Here is a 19,189-nt window from a genome sequence, read left to right as displayed (position 1 = left end):
TTTTCTCCCAATAATACTTAAAATATTCAGCAACGAGGATGTCCCCACTCGTCTCCCAGCAACGGGTGTGGTGGTGATCAATTCTGAATTTCCGTGTTCTCTATAAAGGGAAACAGGTGATGTACACGTGGCTTTGTTTATCTTTAAAAGGATTCATGTACCATTATCACGAAATTCTCCTTGTTTGCACCGTACACCGAAAATTTCGTGAAGCGCTACATGTCTAATTTAGAATCTGCGAAGTTTCAACACGAAAACTTGACTGATTTTTGTACATTCTATTTATTTTATTTATTCATCAGGCAAGGTGATACAATAATGATTTTTCAACGAACTTTTATATTAATATTTGTATTTATCTTTGTCAATTTTGTTTACACAAAAGACTTTTATGAGTTACTTGGTGTGTCACAGGATGCAACAAAATCAGAAATACGAAAAGCTTTTAAAAAACTTGCTCTGGAAAAGCATCCAGATAAAAACAAAGTAAGTTTTAATCAAGTTTGTATGCAACGTTTTAGCTCTAATGTCTTGGTGTATATCTAAATTTTATTTACCTACTTTAAAAAAGATTCTATGAGGTCTTTGTTCTGCCCAATCTTAGGACGCTGCCCAATCTTTGGACATAAAATTGCCCAGTCTTAAGACTGGGCAGGGTGTCACAAGATTGGGCAAAAGACCATGTTAGGCTCATCTTTGGCGCCTTTTAAATTTTAAGGAAGGGATGCACCACACGAGCTCTGTTTTTTGAGACTCCCAACAAACATTCTCAGGCACATTAAAACATCATATTTTGGGTACTGTTGAATTTACCGGGCCCGTTTTTGGACACAGTAGAGTGAAAATCGTAGCTAGCTAGCTAGCTGGTAGAGCATGTGTTATACATTTAGCAATTATATACAGTTTGTAGTAGTGGCTAAATTTTAAAAATAAAATGTTTATATTTATGAATTATCAGAAAAATCGTATTCAACCATATTATTAGTTAGCTAGCTGTTAATTTCATTGGATGAGATGTTTAGCCAGCTAGCGAGCTGTAGCCAGCTAGCTAATATCATAGTCTATAGAAAAAAAACCTTTCATAAAATACATGGTATAAATAAATTTTTGGCCTTTTGATTTTCCAAGAAAAGTTTCAATATAAAGTTCCTCTTAAGAGGTAAATTCTAAAAATTTTATTGTTATGTTTGTCTTCCACAATTGTTCTAAGATTGGGCATGTACGTCCGTAGATTGGGCAGTCCAGTCTTAAGACTGGCCACCCATTTGTCACTGTCGGAAGATTGGCCTGGCCAGTCTTAAGACGGGGCGCGTTCCAAGATTGGGCTGAACATCTTCACTAATCTTTACGTTACCAGAAGTCAGTCAGGGTAAACGCTTTATTAGGCGACGGTAGGCTAATTAGGGCATACCACCTATTTAGGCGACTCATTGTAGCCTAGTTAGGCCATATGTAACCTAGTTAAGACATTACAATATTTAATGGCTTTTCACATATTCCTAAGAAGAAATCGCAAAAAATCTTTGTTCAGAATGGATAGTCTACGCGACCATGATTCCAAAATTGTCACTTGTGCCTCGGTATGTTCGCGCAACTAAGAATTATGTTAAAATGAAATATATAACCTAATTAGGTTAAGTGTCGCCTATTTAGGTGAGGTTTTCGTCCGCCATATTTATTTTTTCCCTGCGGTGTGAATGGCTGAAATCCATTATTTAAAACAACAAATAGTGCCACACAAGGTTTGGGCCATAAGTTACCAATGCGCGATGCAAATAAGACGATAATTGGTCAAAATTATCTGCAAAGTGGACAGATTTGATTCACATAAAAATTGTAGTGTGAAACGCAATGATTTCCACGTATTTACAACAGAAAGTTTTCGTTCGCCTAGTTAGACTACGGGTAGCCTAATTAAACTACATCACGTCGCTAAACGACTAGCCTAATTAGGTCATGCCGCCTAATTAGGTGTTTACCCTGACTGGAAGTGGGTGGGTTTTCAAGTTTGAGGTTTCTTTTGTGGCAAGTTGATTTTGAAGAACTTGACTTAAATGTTATTCTTATGCTTCCTTCTTTTAAACTAGTCTCTGGAGTTTGCTGCTTATTCTCCTGGTTGTAAATGTCACATTTGTGGCGCCGTAGATTAGTGGTTAGATTAGCTCTCGTACTCTGTGCAGGAGACCGGAGTTCGATTCCTCTTGACAGCGATTCAACATGAGCGAGTGAATTTTACCATAGCCCCAAGTTAACCCAAGCCATGTGAGGGAAATTGAGGAAATGGCACATTATGTTGGCTGTTCGGCCCTAATTGGGTCTGCGTATCTCAAAAAGAGCATTAAATACTCTAGGACTCTACATCTAAGCCATGGACCCTCCTGGAATTAATAGACAGGATATATCCGTCAATATTTGTGAGGCTAGCCATGTAAAATATGGCCATCTATCTATCTATCTATCTATCGTGCGGTACAATTTTCAGTTCAGGGAATCCACGAACATTTTACAGTCAAACTGTCAGAGAAAAAGATTTGATTAAACAAGAACTACAAGTATCTGAATTAAGATAAAGTTGAATAAGCAAAAACTCACCTAGAACAAAACAATGTCACAGATTTAACAAAAAATTCACCCCCTGCGGGAACAACAGGTTTTCCCTCAAATCATGATGGCTACCCTGAAAAATCCGAACCTATGATTGACTTAAAAGTATCTTAAAAGTAAATTTTCTGACTAGGAAAATCACTGCAAACTGTCACATATATAAGGTCAAGCTCAGACAACTATTTCAATAAAACTTCCAGCTTTCTTTTTATGATAACAAATTTCCTTTAATATTTCAAACTGCAAAACAAATGATCCTTGAATAACTCTATTCCAAAGAACTTCTAACCATTTGCAGCATATCTCCCATTATGATTTTATCAAATTTGTATGCAGAGACATTGGGATAAATGACTTAATGATGAATATACTGTTATTAAACACCACTGCAACCAAGAAAGGCTTGTTAGACAATGAAAGGTTGAAAAAATTCCTGTGTTTCTTCTGCCTTAACCAGTTTTGAACATTATAAAGCTCTCCAGTGGTAAAATTGAATGTCAAAAGACGCACGAGAAATGAGTTTAGTCCACAGTTTTATTCTTTGTTTACACCGAACTTTGGGCAGCAGCAGCAATTTTGAAAACAGAAAGTTTCAAGTTTTACAATGGTAAAAACTATATGTCGAAAAACGCATGGGAACTAAGTTTAATCCACAGATAGATACTTTCTTTGTTTACATTGAACTTTAGGCTGCTGGGTCTGGGATATACAGAAATCCGTTCTTTGTTTTTTAACTGTTTTCTTTTTTAACTGTTTTCTTTTAACTTTTTTAATGTATTTTTTAAAATGCCCACAATTTTAATACTGTAAACATCTTTTTGGTGCCCTCATTCTTTTGGTTGCCATATTCCATCTGAAGCCACCATGGATAACATTTTATGTTCAAATTGTCCGTCCGACCAACCAATTTAGTATATAAAAAACCTGGGTTGCAAAGTTGAAAAAACACCTGAGAAAAAGGTTAAGTGAAACCAAGTTTTTTTTATGATTCAGAAAACAAATGTACTTTTGTTGATCTTAGAATTCCGTGGAAAAATCCAGCAAGCTAACTGCCTAGTTTGTCAACTTCGGGACGCAAACATTACATGAATTTGGGCAATAATCCAAAATATGTATTTTGGGTGACGGCCCAAATTTTTGTTGTTGTTTTAAATCTACTTTTAAAAAAAACTTTAAAAACTAAGCTAAAACTAATAGAAATAGGGTTGTTAATAATTTAAGGGATGCAGATATACAGCTTCATGTGTCATACAGGGGTATTTTTTTAATACGAAAAGAATATTACAGTAATTTTTTTTTTATTTTATTTGGGGGGGGGGGGGGGGGGCTTAAAATTCAACTAAATTTTGTATTCCTATTATGTTTGTCATAAAATAATATACTGGGAATCATACAAAAATTATTATTGAACACCTTTTTCAAGTTGCCCATTCTCTACCCTAAAAAGTACAGGCATTTAAAGCTTATCACATAATAAATCACACAATTCAAATCTACTCTACTTGAGTACTAAAGCGGGTTCTGGGTTTTGATTTTTAAGTTCTTGTTCCAAATTTATATAAAAAAAGTTGCTTTTTGTGCTTCTTTTTCACACTGTGATCAAATCTTAAGAATTCAATTTTAAGAAAACAAACACTGTTTGAGAACTCAATACACCAGAAAATTAATATCTTAGTTTGTTTCCATATTCATAAATGTAGGGGTTATCAAGCAAATCTGTTTTTGAAATATTGATATGTAAACTTTATAAACTATTTAAATTTATTATTTTATTCTTTTCTTTTTTTGCAAATTGATTTCTTTTGGCTTAGGTCAGTGATTTCACCTTTGTAGTTTGTCTTTTATAGTAATACATTGTATTTCATTTGTTCACAGGCTGATTACTAGTTTCCATAATTTTCTCACCTTTTAATAGTAACATTTCCTAATGGTGAAAAATAGTTGAATCCTCAGTATATGTTCAGTAAATGTGACTTCTCTAGATAATTCTATGAAGATATTGTAACTGGGAAAAAACTACAAAAATGTGTTAATTGCTTTGGGTTCTAGAATAATACCATAACTTGATAGAAACAATGTATTTCTATCGGAATGAGTAAATACAACACGTTCATTATGCGTAGATTATTTATGGAAAATTTTTTGGGGAATGGGTAGGAATGCTTCGTCATATGCTCAAAATATCCTGAGCGCCCAGGTATGTAATAACCTGTGATGGCCCAACAAGCTTATCTGAGGCTAAAGGTACAACAAGTGCTGAAAGTACATCTTTAATTACTTTTAATGCTGTTAAACATGCCTCTCTTGTTTTCTCTCCTGTTATGAAATCATCTAAGTAGTGTAATAAGTTTTTTATAAAGGCAATACAGTGAAGGATTCAATCCAGCATGTCCACAAATGTATTAAATATAGCTTTTGGGCACAAGAGGGGTAGACGGAATAGAGGAGAAATTAGTATGCACAGCATCAACAGTGGCCTCGCATTGGGCGACATTCTTAGTTTCAACTTCAGGAACAGTCACAATGGGGTTGCCATTATGATTGGTTTGTTGTTCTAGCGAACCGGCCGCTGAGACATTATAGGGAAATGGCAGCTGAGGTTGTGGGCCAGCGAAAGTTGAGGGTTCTGTTTGTGTTCTTACGGTGGAATTGCAATCAGATTTTTTTAATTGAGTCTTAATTTCGTCTCTAAGAAATGTCACTAAATCATTTTTAAAACCTTCTGCATCGAAATTTGAGGTAACAGATTTAACTTTTTTCTTCCTCGTAGCCAAATGTTTGGTTTTAAATGAACGCTTTTTTAACTTTTTTGTGGAGGTTGGTGTCGAGGGATTTTCCTCATCCTGGAGATCAAAATTATTTGATATGCTTGACTCCAGCTCTGAATCCAAGATATCTGTGGTGTTATTAGGGTTTTCCCTTCCTAGATGTAGGGCAGCTGCTGAAGAACAAGGATGCTGAACAGCAAAATCGGACTTATCATTAGCAATACCAATTCCAAAATGTGCGACTAAAGCTTTGCCAATGTCATTTGTTGATCTACCCTTAACAGCAATGTTAAAAGAGTTAGCAGTAAGAGTGAGTGTTTCTTTCCCAAGCTTCAGCCACTGTTCCACTGTGCGTATTTTTGGGTCTACATTAAGTACTTTGTGAATAACAGACTCCTTACCATGTTTTTTGTGTGGGGTACCACCATTTGTTTGTTTTGGTCCCATCTGAAAATTTCAATACCACACTGATATGCTCTGCAGATAACCTGGTTTGAAGTTTGACTGTTAACTGTAAACTGTAAGGTACATCTGAAGAACTCTTGCAGTGTGGGGTGTAAGGTTTTTATATACAACCATTAATAATCAAGACCTGGGTAGGGCTCAGTTCCTTTACAGGCAAGTGAGACTAGTGTCTCTGGCAACCTTTAAGATCAGGTCTATAGGTAGAAACCACCCCCACTGTGCCAGGTTTTACATGATATTTTCAATGACTAAGGTAAACCTAATATATGCTAACCACAATGCTAAAGAACTGTATTTCTGTCACCACAATTAACATGAGCAAAACTTGTAGTTTAGCCAATTTTATTTAAAATAGCCAAAAAACACCAATATGCCATGCACTGGTGCCGGAAATATGTATCCTTTACCGTATTTTTTAAAGAAGGAACTGGCTGGGGCACTTGGAAAGAATGGAGGAGGATAATTGGGTAAGAAAGTATAGAGACTTGATAGTTCCTGGGGCAAAGCCCAGAGGCAGACCGAGAAAGACTTGGCAGGAGGTTATAAGGACAGACTTGATACAGAGGAAGTTGAGTTTAGATCCAACACAGTCTAGATCAGATTGGAAGAGGGTCATTAATATACCCCGTCCAACCCATGCTAGCATGGAAAACGGACGTTAAGCCGAGAATAATGATGATGATGATGATGATGATGATGATGGTGTGTATATATAAAAACAGAAACTTGTAGCTACCATGCCTCTTATATAATCTTATTTTTTTACAGGAAGACAAATCTGCTCATGAGGTTTTCACAGAGATTAACAAAGCATACGAAGTTCTAAAAGGTTTGAAAATATTTAATTTTGTAATCCTTATTTTTTATCTGTTACAAATTAATTGAGAGAGCAGACAGAATCCCATAGTTTGCACCAGATACAATTTTTATAAATGTGGAATTGCATATTTTCTACAAAGTCAATACAGATTCTTCACCAATTGGAAATGCTTCTTGTCTTTAGATGATGAACTACGAAAAAAATATGATGTTTATGGTGAAGAAGGATTAAAAGATAATCATTTTTCAAATCAGTATCAAAGTTGGAGTTATTATAACGAACAATTTGGCATTTATGATGATGACCCTGAAATCATCACTTTAAGTCAGTCGGATTTCGGTAAGATAGTTTTAAGGTGTTTTCAGCTGCAGTACATTAGTACTTTTTAATTTATATGTGTGAAATAAACTATAGTTATCTTTTATACACAGTGTTTTGTTATCTATTAATGTTTGTTGATTTTAGAGCAATCAGTTATTGGGTCTGAAGATGTTTGGTTTATTAACTTTTATTCTCCTTATTGTTCTCATTGTCACACTCTTGCACCAACAGTGAGTTAGCATTTTATTACTAACTACATAACACATAATTCCACCGTGTATATAATCTTGTAAGTGACTATTTCTAAACATTTTAGTGGAGAGAAATTGCAAAAGAACTGAATGGTGTCATACGCATTGGTGCAGTTAATTGTCACGATGACTGGATGTTATGCAACATGCAACAAATACGAAGTTATCCATCATTAGTATTATACCCAACAGTATGTTTGAAACTTTTTTTTAACTCTTAGTTTTTTTTAGAAAGATGTGTGTATGGCTATAACACTAACTCTTTTACAAACCATATCTTTATAAGTGCAACTATAAAAAAATTGTAGAAAATAGATGTAAAACGTTAGAACACAAATATTTTAGGGGGAATACTACTATGGTGAACACGAGAAAGAAAAAATGATTTCGTATATACTTGGTCGATTAGATGTTGAGGTGACAGATATAACTTATGGTAGGTTATGCGATTAACCTTTTACGTAGCTCACATATAAATGATTATGCTGTAGTATAAAGTTTACAGGTCATGATTTACAATTCTATGTTGTATTAACAAAGCAGTATAGATTAAAGTGCTTTCTTTATTCATTTTTTATTAGACATGTTAAAAGATCGAATACCAACAAGTGATCTTCCATGGGTGATATCTTTCTGTGAAGCTGATAGAGGTACAGTAAATATTGTCAATTACTAACCATTATGTGAACAGTATTTGTACTTGTTTATACCTATATGTAGTTGTTGATAAACAAGGGGTTGGTTTAAAAATGATGTACATTGTGCATCTTTTCTAAACATATAAAGTTGTAAAATAAAATATGTGGATGTCAACTTAAATGGTCATTTTCTCAACATCAATAGCCCAATATAATAATTGTCTCACATGTTTCTCATATATAATTTTATAATAAGATAATCGATACTTTTCAGATAAAAATACACAATGCAAATATGCGTTATCACTTTGAAATGTTGTTAGTAAGGATCTCGTCTGAAAAAGTGAGCTTGTCTGGTTGGGCAGGCTGAAACGACACAAAACAAAGCTTATTCTACAAAGCATTCTTTCAAAACAGGTCCATTTAAGTACAAAATCACAAAGATCTTTACGTTAAAAGTCATTATCCTGTTTTTTATCTGGGGTGTTATATAGATGTACTCACTGTTTATAATTAAGTAAAAGTCTTTTAATTCGTATGAAGAAATTCTGGAGAAACACATTCACAATGATGTGATTATGAATAATTTTATACTACTCACAAAAAATAATATTTAGCTTCAACAGAAATTGAAGTAGTTGTTTTCTTAAGTTCTATACTTATATGTGGAAATGTCCACATGAATGTTCCCGGAAAACCAGTATCTTGCTCAGCAGATAAATACAGAAATAATCATTGATTTTATAGTTTGTAGAGTGAAAAGAATTTTTAGGTCATTGAATGATTAGAAATGAATAATAAGAAAAACATTTATGACAAATCAAAATGCTGGTATATAGCTTAAAATCAATAGTTAGCAGAATTTCTAAATTTCTAAAACTAGTTTTTGCACTAAGGTTTACTTTAGTACAAAATAGTGCAACAATAGTACAACAATTTTGTTCTCTCTTATCATTTCCGTTTTTTTTTATAGACTGTGTTTCGGACAGAACCTTACTAAAGCTATCAGCAATGTTGGTAAGAATAAAACCTTACTTAATAAAAGATGCTTGACTGTTTAGTGTTGCTTATGATTCCATTTTTATTATTCTAAGAAAGGTTAACGTTTTAAGGGATACGTTTATCCTATCATTATTTAAACTGCCTAATGATGAGAGATGGATTTTAGTAAATTTTAAATTTAGAATTAATACGTAAAAATCTAAGCAGAGTTATTAGCAAAGATTGTTGTAAGGTATTTGTTTTAATTATTTCAGGAAAATCTGGCACACGTAGGACGAGCAGATTGTGAAGTGAATCCTCTTGTTTGCAAGGACTTCTTCCAAACCACTAGCGTTCAATTTTATTCTGTTGGTCAAATCAATGGCAGAGGTGGAAAGGTTTGTATTTTGACGTCATTTGAAATAAATGAATTTTATGTGAGCTTTTAAAAGAAATGAATATGCAATGTCGCTCGATATTTCAAACGATTTTAGTTGATTCCAAGTTTGGAGACAAGTGAGATTATGGAAGAAGTTCTGAAGTTGTTGCCAGAACCATTTGTGATCAATGATGATTTGTTTCAGGTGTGTAAAATGTTTCTCTGTGTTTTTCTGAAAAATCAATGTACTCAGGAGAATAAAAAGTTATTTAGCTATTTTTTTCACTATCAAATTGCTGTTAAATTTATGGTGACGTGTCTCACTTGATTCACTGCTTCTTTTTTTGAAATGTCATACTATACAAACACTGCTTTCAAATTTTTTAAATGTCGTATTTTAAAACCACTGCTCTCAATTATTTGTTATATTTTAAAACCACAGGTGATAAACACAGAACTCTATTAAGCAGGTATTAGCCGTTAGTGTGCACCCCTCATAATTTTATAACTAAAAATGTTGTGTTTTAGGGAGTACGTCGAAATATATCAGAGGGGAAAAGCGAGCCATGGTTGTTTATTTTCTTATCTGGACATGAGCTGGATTTGGAATTGCGAAAAATAACTGCTTTGATACCTGAAATCAATGTACGTCGTTTTTTTTTCTGTATTTTTGTTTTTCATGTTCTCACATGTTTAACCCAGGTTAAAGTAAATTTTACAAAGGACACTGAATAATTTGAAAGTACTTAAAAGGAGTCATTAAATTTTTCATATGTCCTGGTGGCTACTTTCGAATAGTGTCCACCTCCTCACACTTACTTTCTGTTGCTATTAAGGATTTTTTCACTTATTTTTAAATTTCAAATGTTGTAATTTCACCGCCATACTATCAAAAATAAAAAAGTCCCCCCTCCCTACTATTCCACTGCCATATTCCTCATACTTTTAGTATTTCAAAAAAATTTCCACCTGAGAGTAAATATGTTATGTCAGTCATCAATCAATTACCAATAAATCAATCAATCAAATAATTTGTTTATTTCTTTTCTGTTCAGATTGCAAGTGCTGATTGTAAAGAAGTGAAAGATTTTTGTCATAGATTTCACGTCACCAAATATCCAACCGTAGTCCTCTACAAGAAAGAAGGTTATGAATATCATCATGGTATGTGAGACCATTCCTTAGAAATGTCTTATTTGTAACGTGGTATGTGTTAGGCATAACAAATAAGCATTTTAACAAAATAGCAAGTTAACAATTTCATATTGGTGTGCAATTTGACAATCATTTGATAAGAATCAAGTCAAATATGAATGCTCAGGGTATTGTATCTACGTAAAAACTTTGTCAAAACAAACAAACAAAAAAACAAACAAGTACAGCTTTCAGTTAATGTAAAACAAACAAGATGTGATAGAAAATCTTAGCTTCTCAACTGAACTGTGTGTATATACAAAAGTGCTTCCATAATAATTTAGTTAGGCTTGTTTCAACTCTTTGCATATTTCAGTTTGTCAACTTATTTTAATACTCTGTTTTGCACTGGAAACTTTAGAATACGCATAGTCATATCTTTCCACCCGTCTGTATAATGTCTTTGATTATGAACACTTTTTTATGTTTAGGTCGATATAATGCGCATGATATCGCTAATTTTGCGAGGGAAAGCGTAATTTCGAATGTACGCGTTCTTGGTCCTGAAGACTTCCCCAAAGTTATTGAGAAAGGAGACAACTGGTTCATTGATTTCTTTGCACCGGTATTGATGCCATCTTCTCCTTTTAATTTAGGATTATTGCCCTTAAAATTTATCCCTCACAATCTTTGCACCCTCTTCTTTCCCTTTTTTTCTAGTGGTGTCCACCTTGTATGAAACTCCTCCCCGAATGGCGAAAGGCTGGAAAACAAATTGGCGGTACTATGGCACAATTTGGAACCGTTGATTGTACCATACATAAAGGATTGTGCCAGCAGGTGTGATTTATGTTTTTCTCCTTTCAGTTGTCTAAATGTTCAACCTCAACGCTTTATAATATTTTAGTTTCATTTTTTTTTTAATTTATTTATTTCATTATATAATTATTCTTTTAAATTTGCATTGTTATCATAGAGAAGCTCCGTTAAGAAGTCAGTCTGCGTAATTTTTAGCCTGGTCCCGTTACCTGTTTTTTACCATGGTTATAAACAGATGTTGCTGTATAAAATCAAACCGAAATAATAAACATGCTTAAAAAAGAATATCGCACTGATGTATAAACAAAACAGGCTGTGCCACTCTCTCCTATGGGTTGAAGAAACAAATTCTGGATGGCTAAACTGCTTGTGTAATTGATGTTTTTTATCTCGTATATAAAACTCGGCTCAATGCAGTTTTATTCCATTTAGTACAACGTTCGCTCCTACCCCACCATCATCTTTTACAACCAAAGTACTCCTCACTTGTTTAGTGGTGGAAGTCGTACTGCTGAACAGATCATCGCATTTGCTGAGGTAAACTATTTTCTATACTTGCAAACAACATCATGTGATTTGATATATAACATTTCACTAAGGTATTTGAATATGGATTTAAAGCAGGTGAAAATGTGGACCCCTTAAAGAAGTAAAATTTACCCAATACTTCTGCATAAAGTTATAAGCCTCCAAAGATGGACTTCAAAAGAGCCTTGGGATACCTAACCTAATTAACTAACCTTTCTTCGAGGATATTAAATTTAGTTTTTCTCAAACAAAAGCTTAGACGCAAACAAATGTCAGAGCAAATCCCTAAAGTTTAAATCCACCTCACAGCAATTACAATCAACCAATGAACACAAGTCGGCGTGGTCACATTTGAACCTCTTAAATAATTGAATAATTTATTATATTTGTTCAGGTAAGTTAGGCCATTTGCGCTTAAAACAAAAGATTTCCCAATATTGACCACGTAAGCAAAGGACAATAAAAATAACCAATTAAAAATTGTTTGAGGCCAAACGTAATTTTTCCCGCTTAACTATTCCGATTTCCTGGTGGTAAGAAAAATTATACTGGGTCGGTCGACTATTGAAAACCCAGTTTTCAAGACGTGCTAAATGAAAAAAAGAATCCACAGTTATAGTTGTGTGGCTCATTAAAAGTTGAATTCACAGCCGTCAAAGATAATCAATACAATACCATTAACCTATATAATCGTTTCTTTTCGTGTAGGATATTTTAAATCCACCTGTGGTAATATTAACACCTGAAACTTTCGAATCACTTGTTAACAAGAAATCCGTCGGCGAAACCTGGTTGGTTGATTTCTACGCCCCATGGTGTGGTCCGTGCATGGAGTTAGCACCCACGTACAGACAACTTGCGAAGGTATGCGTTTGTGTGTGATTTGAATTTAAATGTAAGAGGCTGTTGACTAATACAGGACAGAGTTTGAACCAAAATTAAATAATGTATTTCTTCTGTCCAGGGGCTTATTTTTTAACTGGGTGGGCGTTTAAAAGAAAAAGACGCAACAAGTTCTCCAAATTAGGGGTTTTCGACAAGAAAACGAGACAACAAACGAATTTTCTGTTAAATCAGAGACAATTAAAATAATAGTAGTAAATTCTATGTAAAAAACAACATAAATAGTGTTAACATCCTTATCCGCCTTTATTGTGTTTTAAATTAATAAATTGAATATGTTTTCGCGAGAATTAAATTTCGCGATCTCGCAAACTTTTAAGCTGTTTGCGAAATGTTTTAATTTCTACTATCACCATTCTCGAAAATAGGTTTTCGCCAATTTTTCCATTCGCGAAATTAAATTTTACCTCGTTTTCAGTAAACTTTCGGTATAGTAAATTGATGTGTTTGAGTAAATTCCCAATCACTTCGCTCGCACTTTATATATTTATCTTAATAACGAGAATAAGATTTTCTTTCGCTAACATTGCGCCAGCTGTGGAATGTTAATGAATTAGATGGCGTTTATTAAGGGAGCGCTTCAATATGGGCGGACGATTAGTGGGGAAAGCAGTGTAATCCATCACATGGGGACACTAGATGTCTTACATAATTACAACTGCAGCGATGTTTCTACTTTGTACTGCTTTCTTCTAGAAACTCAAAGGAGATGCTGTACTGGGTCAGATAGATTGTCAGCAATTTAGTTACTTTTGCAATGTACAAGGAATTAACTCCTACCCAACAATTCGTTTATATCCTTATCATGGCGAAGGAGCTTCGTACTACATGTATGTGAAAAATAAGTATATTAAACGTTTTGTCGTTCTGTTGTTTAATTTCGTTTTTGTCTAGGTCATTTTAATATTTCTCTTTACCGCAAGTTTTACACCGACTTTTTATTATATTGTAAATTTTGTATATTGTATATTTTGGTACATTACTAAGCTTTAACGATGTTCTTATATGTTTTTTTCTTACACTTCTTTATATCTTTTCATGTAGACCACACCAGGGATGGAGAGACTTACATTCTTTACACACGTGGGTATTTCAGTACTTCCCCACAATGGTTGAAGATTTAGATGAAACAAGGTTTTACGAAGAAGTGATCGATGGTGAAGATCCGTGGCTTGTGGATTTCTACGCTCCATGGTGTGGACATTGTCACTCCTTTGCACCGCACTTTTCGAAGTTAGCAAAGGTATGTTATGCTAGCATGTATCGCACTCATCAATGTTATAACCACAATGCCAATTATTTTTTTTTGCAAACTTTGTAGGTTCTAGCAAAACTAACTGTGACTTTTGTAGTCTGCTTATGTATAACATTGCTCTGATTTTATTGCCCGTGCGTAGAGTTATATGGTTAGGCATTGTCGTTTTTAAAGGTGCACAGGCTGATATGGAGATCGACCCACCACCAGCATGATGAATTCAGCGCCCTTTAACGCCCTACACCCAACCTTACTATTTTCCTACTATCTTTCGTGCAGAAAATCAAATACGGTTTTTTTTTTCAACCATCCACACTGAAAGCTTATTTTTTAGCGTTTACAAGGAACTATTCGAGCTGGTAAAGTCAACTGTGATAATGATCATCATATATGTCGTCAAGTCAGAATACGTGCATACCCTACCGTTAAATTTTATCCTGGAACTATATCTGATGGAATGAGTCAGGTAAGTGACGTCACACATAGCTTCTCCCAATGGGTTTTAAACCTCGCATTAAATTATTTGTGTTTGAAGAGATTCTGTTTCTTATGTTAAGGAATAAAATTTTCTCGTTTCGTAATGTAGTATTTTCATGGAACTTATTTTTGAGGTAGGGTTCAGACGGCGAAAATAAATTCTGCAATAGTTTCTGATCTACAGGACTGTTTTTCTTTTAAATAACTATTTACATATTTACATGTTTAGGTTATTTTTCTATTGTTTTCTTACACCTGTATCTAGACGATCACTGGTATCAGTATGAATACACTGGACACAGAATACCTCTACTCGAATTCTATTCAACTGCTTGAGAATCATTTAGCCGAAAAAGAGAGAGAAAACAGTCAGAAGGTAACATCAGGATAAAAATGTTTATGATCTATGCTTTTAAGTGTATCATACATAAATATTTTAATAAAATACGCGTGCTATTTCAGCAAAAGACGTGTTTGCGTCTGGTATTGTGCTATAGGCTACGTGTGGCATATATGAGTATCTGTACATGTAGTACGTATGCTCCAGAGAGTGACATAGATGAATATACATCCGTGCATATAGCATGGTATATGACTATGTTAAAAACATTAGCGTTAGAAAAACTTCTTGACGCTTGTAAGCATGTACCTTGATAAAATTTAATACAACGCCGTACAAAACCATCGTCTGTGTGAAATAAAGTTAGTTTTTGTAAATGTTACATAGTTGCTATTTTAACAGTCCATGAAAAATGTGTTAGCAAGTTGAAACATGCCTGATTCTTTTCAATATTCTCTTCCTTTCCTGGTTGAAGGCCCAAACACCTTGTAGGTCTTGCAAGGTGCTCCAATATATTTCAATTAAAAGTCCAGGGTTTAATATTTCTGTAAACGACAATCATGAACAAAGAAAAACAAATGATCACATTGGATGTTTCTATATTAGAGTCGCGTATTTTAAACTTGTCAATGTTCACTTGTCAATGTTCACTTGTCAATGTTCACTTGTCATTTTCACTTGTCAATGTTCACTTGTCAATTTTCACTCGTCATTGTTCACTCATCAATGTTCACTCGTCAAGGTTCACTCATCAATTTTCACCTGTCAATGTTCACTTGTCAATGTTCACTTGTCAATGTTCACTCGTCAATGTTCACTCATCAATGTTCACCTGTCAATGTTCACTTGTCAATGTTCACTTGTCAATGTTCACTTGTCAATGTTCACTTGTCAATGTTCACTAATCAGTGTTCACTTGTCAATGTTGTCAATGTTCACTTGCAATGTTGTCAATGTTCACTTGTCAATGTTCACTTATCAATGTTCACTTGTCAATGTTCACTTGTCAATGTTTACAGCGAACTTACTCATTTAGTTAAATCCGTACTTTTAAAACATACTAATTGTTGCTGATGTTAACACGAACAATTTTCACGAATTTCGCGATTATTTTTTGTGCGGGCGGCGATAAATAATGCCAGTAGCGAGTCTTGCACGCTCTTTACCTGGCCTACGTGTGCGCCTAAGTAGCAACTCCACAACCTTCCGATCCCATATGTCGTGTTTGAAAAATAACAAAAAGCTGCCTTTGTATCATTTTATGTATCATTCTGTATTTTCCTTTTTCTTTTTAGAATATCGAACACGATGAATTTTAAAACCAATTTTAGGTATAGATTTGTAGTTTTTGTAGTAGTTAGTTGCTAAGTCTTCTTGTAGCCCGCAGTTGTAAAATTCCCGATAGTGACAACCTGGAAAAATCCACGAAATAGTTATTACCTTATCGTGAAGTGGACTTTTTGTATGTAACTTATTTTACTGGATATAATTTTTTTTTAAATTGATGTCGAACATACAATTTAAAAGTGTAAGAAATATTAGCTACCATTTTAAATTATTGTACTAATTTATCAACCGTGACCTTTCCAATCATATTTTAGCCTTTAAATCTTTTTTTAGCAATTCGCTTCACCAGAAGTCTTAACTATTCTAATTTCGCTGAATGGGTCTCTTTGCTAAATACTTGCTCACTGGACGCAGAAGTTCAAAAAGCTTTCAACAAATGCGACAACAGCACGAAAATTATATATACATATATGCGATATGTGTGTGTTAATAACAATAACATCCCTGTGTGAACTTTTAAAGCTTCGTGTATTTTAGATATATTTTATCTGCGATTTTTTTTCTTTTAAAGAATAAATATAATATGTAATCTAGATTTATAACGTAAAAATTATTTGTGTTTTAAATCTGTTTTTTTTTTTGGTGTCACAGCAATGTTACATGCCCAAGCACCCTGACACATCATTGAGATCACAGAATAAGTAGAACAATAATTGTCCTCATAAAGTTTTGGTTATGTATTGACTTTTCGTCCCTAGGACATTTTGTATCTTTCTGAAATCAGGGCAATTATATCAAATTTTCATCTTTGAATAGGGGCTGGGAACGAGGTTGGGTTTTAACCTTAATCGTTTTTTAGGCTCTCTTATAACTAAATTTTTCAAAAATGTCAAAAGGAGAAGACGAATGGTTTAGAGATTTCATCTAATATTGCTTTGTTCACTGCAATATCCCAATTTTCATTGTTGCAAGACATATATGATATAAGAAGTCGCTTTAACTTGTTTTGATTTCAATCCAGTTTTGAACACGACAATTACGTTTGCAACTTTTAAACCTCTCGGATACTATACAAGCAACCTCGCCCCCAGAACTTGTTAGGCTTTTTATATTTAAACTTTTTAAGCTATGTAATATAAGTCCAAAAACATTATTTTATATCTCAGAGGTCCCTTTTACTGGTTGGTTTTGTTGTTAATGTTGTTAGTGTTGCTTAACAAAAAGTATAGAAATAAGAAAAGTTTGTGGTAGTAAGTTATATTTTTCTTATCATGCATTATACTTTTTCATTACTTTATGTCCGTCATTTTACATCGGCGGATACACGCAATCATCTCCTTGATATGTGGGGTGCGGTTTGTTCCAAAACCATGTAAAGCCGTTTTTCTCGAGATATTGCCGGACTTCTGCATCGTACTTCGCTTTGAATTGTTTCGCATTTCGTGCAAGCACCCACACAAGTGCTTTTCTAGGTGTCGAAATTACGGTGTATTCGTACAAACCATCTTTACCGTGAGTTTCTGGACCCAATTTGATCACCAAATCTAAGGTAAAAATAGTTACTCTACACGTATGATACACGAATGTAATACAACAACTTCATTCCAGGTCTTTCCTACGTGTGCGATCAGTAGCCTTACCATAAGTATATCATAGCCGTTAAAAACGCTCTAGGAACCAAGTTGTAAGGTCACTCAATCAAACGTTGTAATACCGGCCAAAATGATATAAATTAAAGTGAAGGAGTCCCGTTTAACCATGTCGTTAGACCACAGAAAACTGTGGCTAGAATAGTTTAAAAACAACAAGTGCTGAGAAGTCATACTTGCCACTGAAGCTATGCACGCGAAGTAAAGAGCACCTGCTCTGAATAATCAAGTATTTCAGCAGGATGGAAACATGGATATATAACAAAAGACGTGTATGAAAGTGTAAGTCGAAGCAAGAATTACACGTTACAAATATGACACTCGCTTTGTTTTTAAAGATGTTATGAGTAGGTCAGAAACATAAATTACGCATGCGCACAATTACACTTGCATAATTATGCGTCATTGTTGTACCAGATTGTCATGTCAGCAGATAATAGTTTGTCTGATCAAGTTCTATTTTAATCTGGTTGCATCTTGGTCTAAAGTTTAAACTAAAGAAATGTTGATTATAATTATAACTTACAGTTAGGACTTGTTGTTTTGAAAGGAGCCACATCAAAGTTAACGATAAACTTTCCTGCTTCACCTTTCACAGGGACAGCGGTTCCCGTAGCATTGAAGGGAGCTCCTTTTGCTGTTTTGGTGATTCCTGCATTAAAGACGTTGACATTTCCATCAGATTTCAACTTATCTACAATAACAAAACATTATTAATTAAACTTTATTCGTATTGTTATATTTCGGTTTCCGTAAATAAAGTTTCCGTCTGGATTTCCCGCCGTCACGCTATCAACGCGAATGTTTTTATGTTAAAATGTCTGATACTATCAACCTCGTTTTCAGAGCATTTTGCCTTGTTGATAAAGTTGGTAACGGCTCAGGGGCCACAAGACACTGGGGACGAGGTTGTGATATTATTAATAGCAACAGAACAGCAATACGAAAAACAGGTCAAACCTACATGTGGCGGTAGTACAAACAGAATTTCTTTGAAATGTTTGTCTTTGTATCAAACTACTGTAGACCTAAATTAATAAATAATTAAATTATTAATGGACAACATCTCTATGTTAATTATGACCGCATTCTGTCCGTCTGTCTGTCCGCAAGTGAATGCATGTTAGGGAAACACAAAATGCGGTAGATAAAGAATAGACGAACCGGCGCGACACCCACATTTAGGGTGCGCTTATTGTTTGAAAACAGAACGTTTTCAAATAATTGGAATTATACGCATTTGTCAACAAAAGATGATCAAACTAAAGTTTTCATATTTACCTCATACCATCTACCAAGATATTTATTTAAATCCAGCTTGTCTACAGTCTTAACTTTCGGGAAAAGAAACCCATTCGCTCCATAGAGGAACACCACACAAAAAACGATCGTCTTCATGCTTGCAAAAATGATTTTAAGATGGAGTGACAATGACCAGAAGCGCGTTATTTAAATGTTACAATTAAGTTATATAACTTGATATTTTGTTATTTATTTGTTTGAATTTAAAGGTGCATAAACATTGTTTTTACTTTTACGTGTGTTTTAAGCATGGTTCACACTTGCTAGG

The 19,189-nt window shown here is 34.2% G+C and overlaps 2 protein-coding genes across 2 annotated transcripts; one reads left to right on the top strand and one right to left on the bottom strand.

Moving 5' to 3' along the window:
* The first annotated feature begins 214 nt into the window (after positions 1 to 214).
* Positions 215 to 16,596, top strand: LOC130642111 (dnaJ homolog subfamily C member 10-like). The gene is made up of 22 exons (XM_057449189.1): positions 215 to 486; positions 6,606 to 6,666; positions 6,841 to 6,996; positions 7,123 to 7,208; positions 7,295 to 7,420; positions 7,575 to 7,665; positions 7,811 to 7,879; positions 8,841 to 8,884; positions 9,124 to 9,246; positions 9,343 to 9,432; positions 9,756 to 9,872; positions 10,283 to 10,391; positions 10,853 to 10,986; positions 11,082 to 11,201; positions 11,613 to 11,717; positions 12,417 to 12,572; positions 13,308 to 13,441; positions 13,656 to 13,854; positions 14,201 to 14,332; positions 14,609 to 14,719; positions 15,979 to 16,014; positions 16,304 to 16,596. The coding sequence occupies exons 1-21, from the start codon at positions 220 to 222 to the stop codon at positions 16,000 to 16,002; spliced, it is 2,454 nt and encodes an 817-aa protein (XP_057305172.1). The 5' UTR covers positions 215 to 219; the 3' UTR covers positions 16,003 to 16,014; positions 16,304 to 16,596.
* A 615-nt stretch (positions 16,597 to 17,211) lies between these two features.
* LOC130642112 (outer membrane lipoprotein Blc-like) lies at positions 17,212 to 19,059 on the bottom strand. The gene is made up of 4 exons (XM_057449190.1): positions 18,901 to 19,059; positions 18,584 to 18,647; positions 18,146 to 18,313; positions 17,212 to 17,514 (listed from the first exon to the last, which is right to left on the bottom strand). Exons 1-4 carry the CDS (start codon positions 19,015 to 19,017, stop codon positions 17,279 to 17,281), a joined length of 585 nt encoding a protein of 194 aa, XP_057305173.1. The 5' UTR covers positions 19,018 to 19,059; the 3' UTR covers positions 17,212 to 17,278.
* Between the last annotated feature and the right edge of the window lie 130 nt (positions 19,060 to 19,189).

Source organism: Hydractinia symbiolongicarpus, chromosome 4 (assembly GCF_029227915.1).
Source record: "Hydractinia symbiolongicarpus strain clone_291-10 chromosome 4, HSymV2.1, whole genome shotgun sequence".
NCBI classification, from domain to species: domain Eukaryota; kingdom Metazoa; phylum Cnidaria; class Hydrozoa; order Anthoathecata; family Hydractiniidae; genus Hydractinia; species Hydractinia symbiolongicarpus.
Note: the sequence above shows the minus strand (reverse complement) of the source record. Positions and strands in the feature narration are given on the sequence as shown.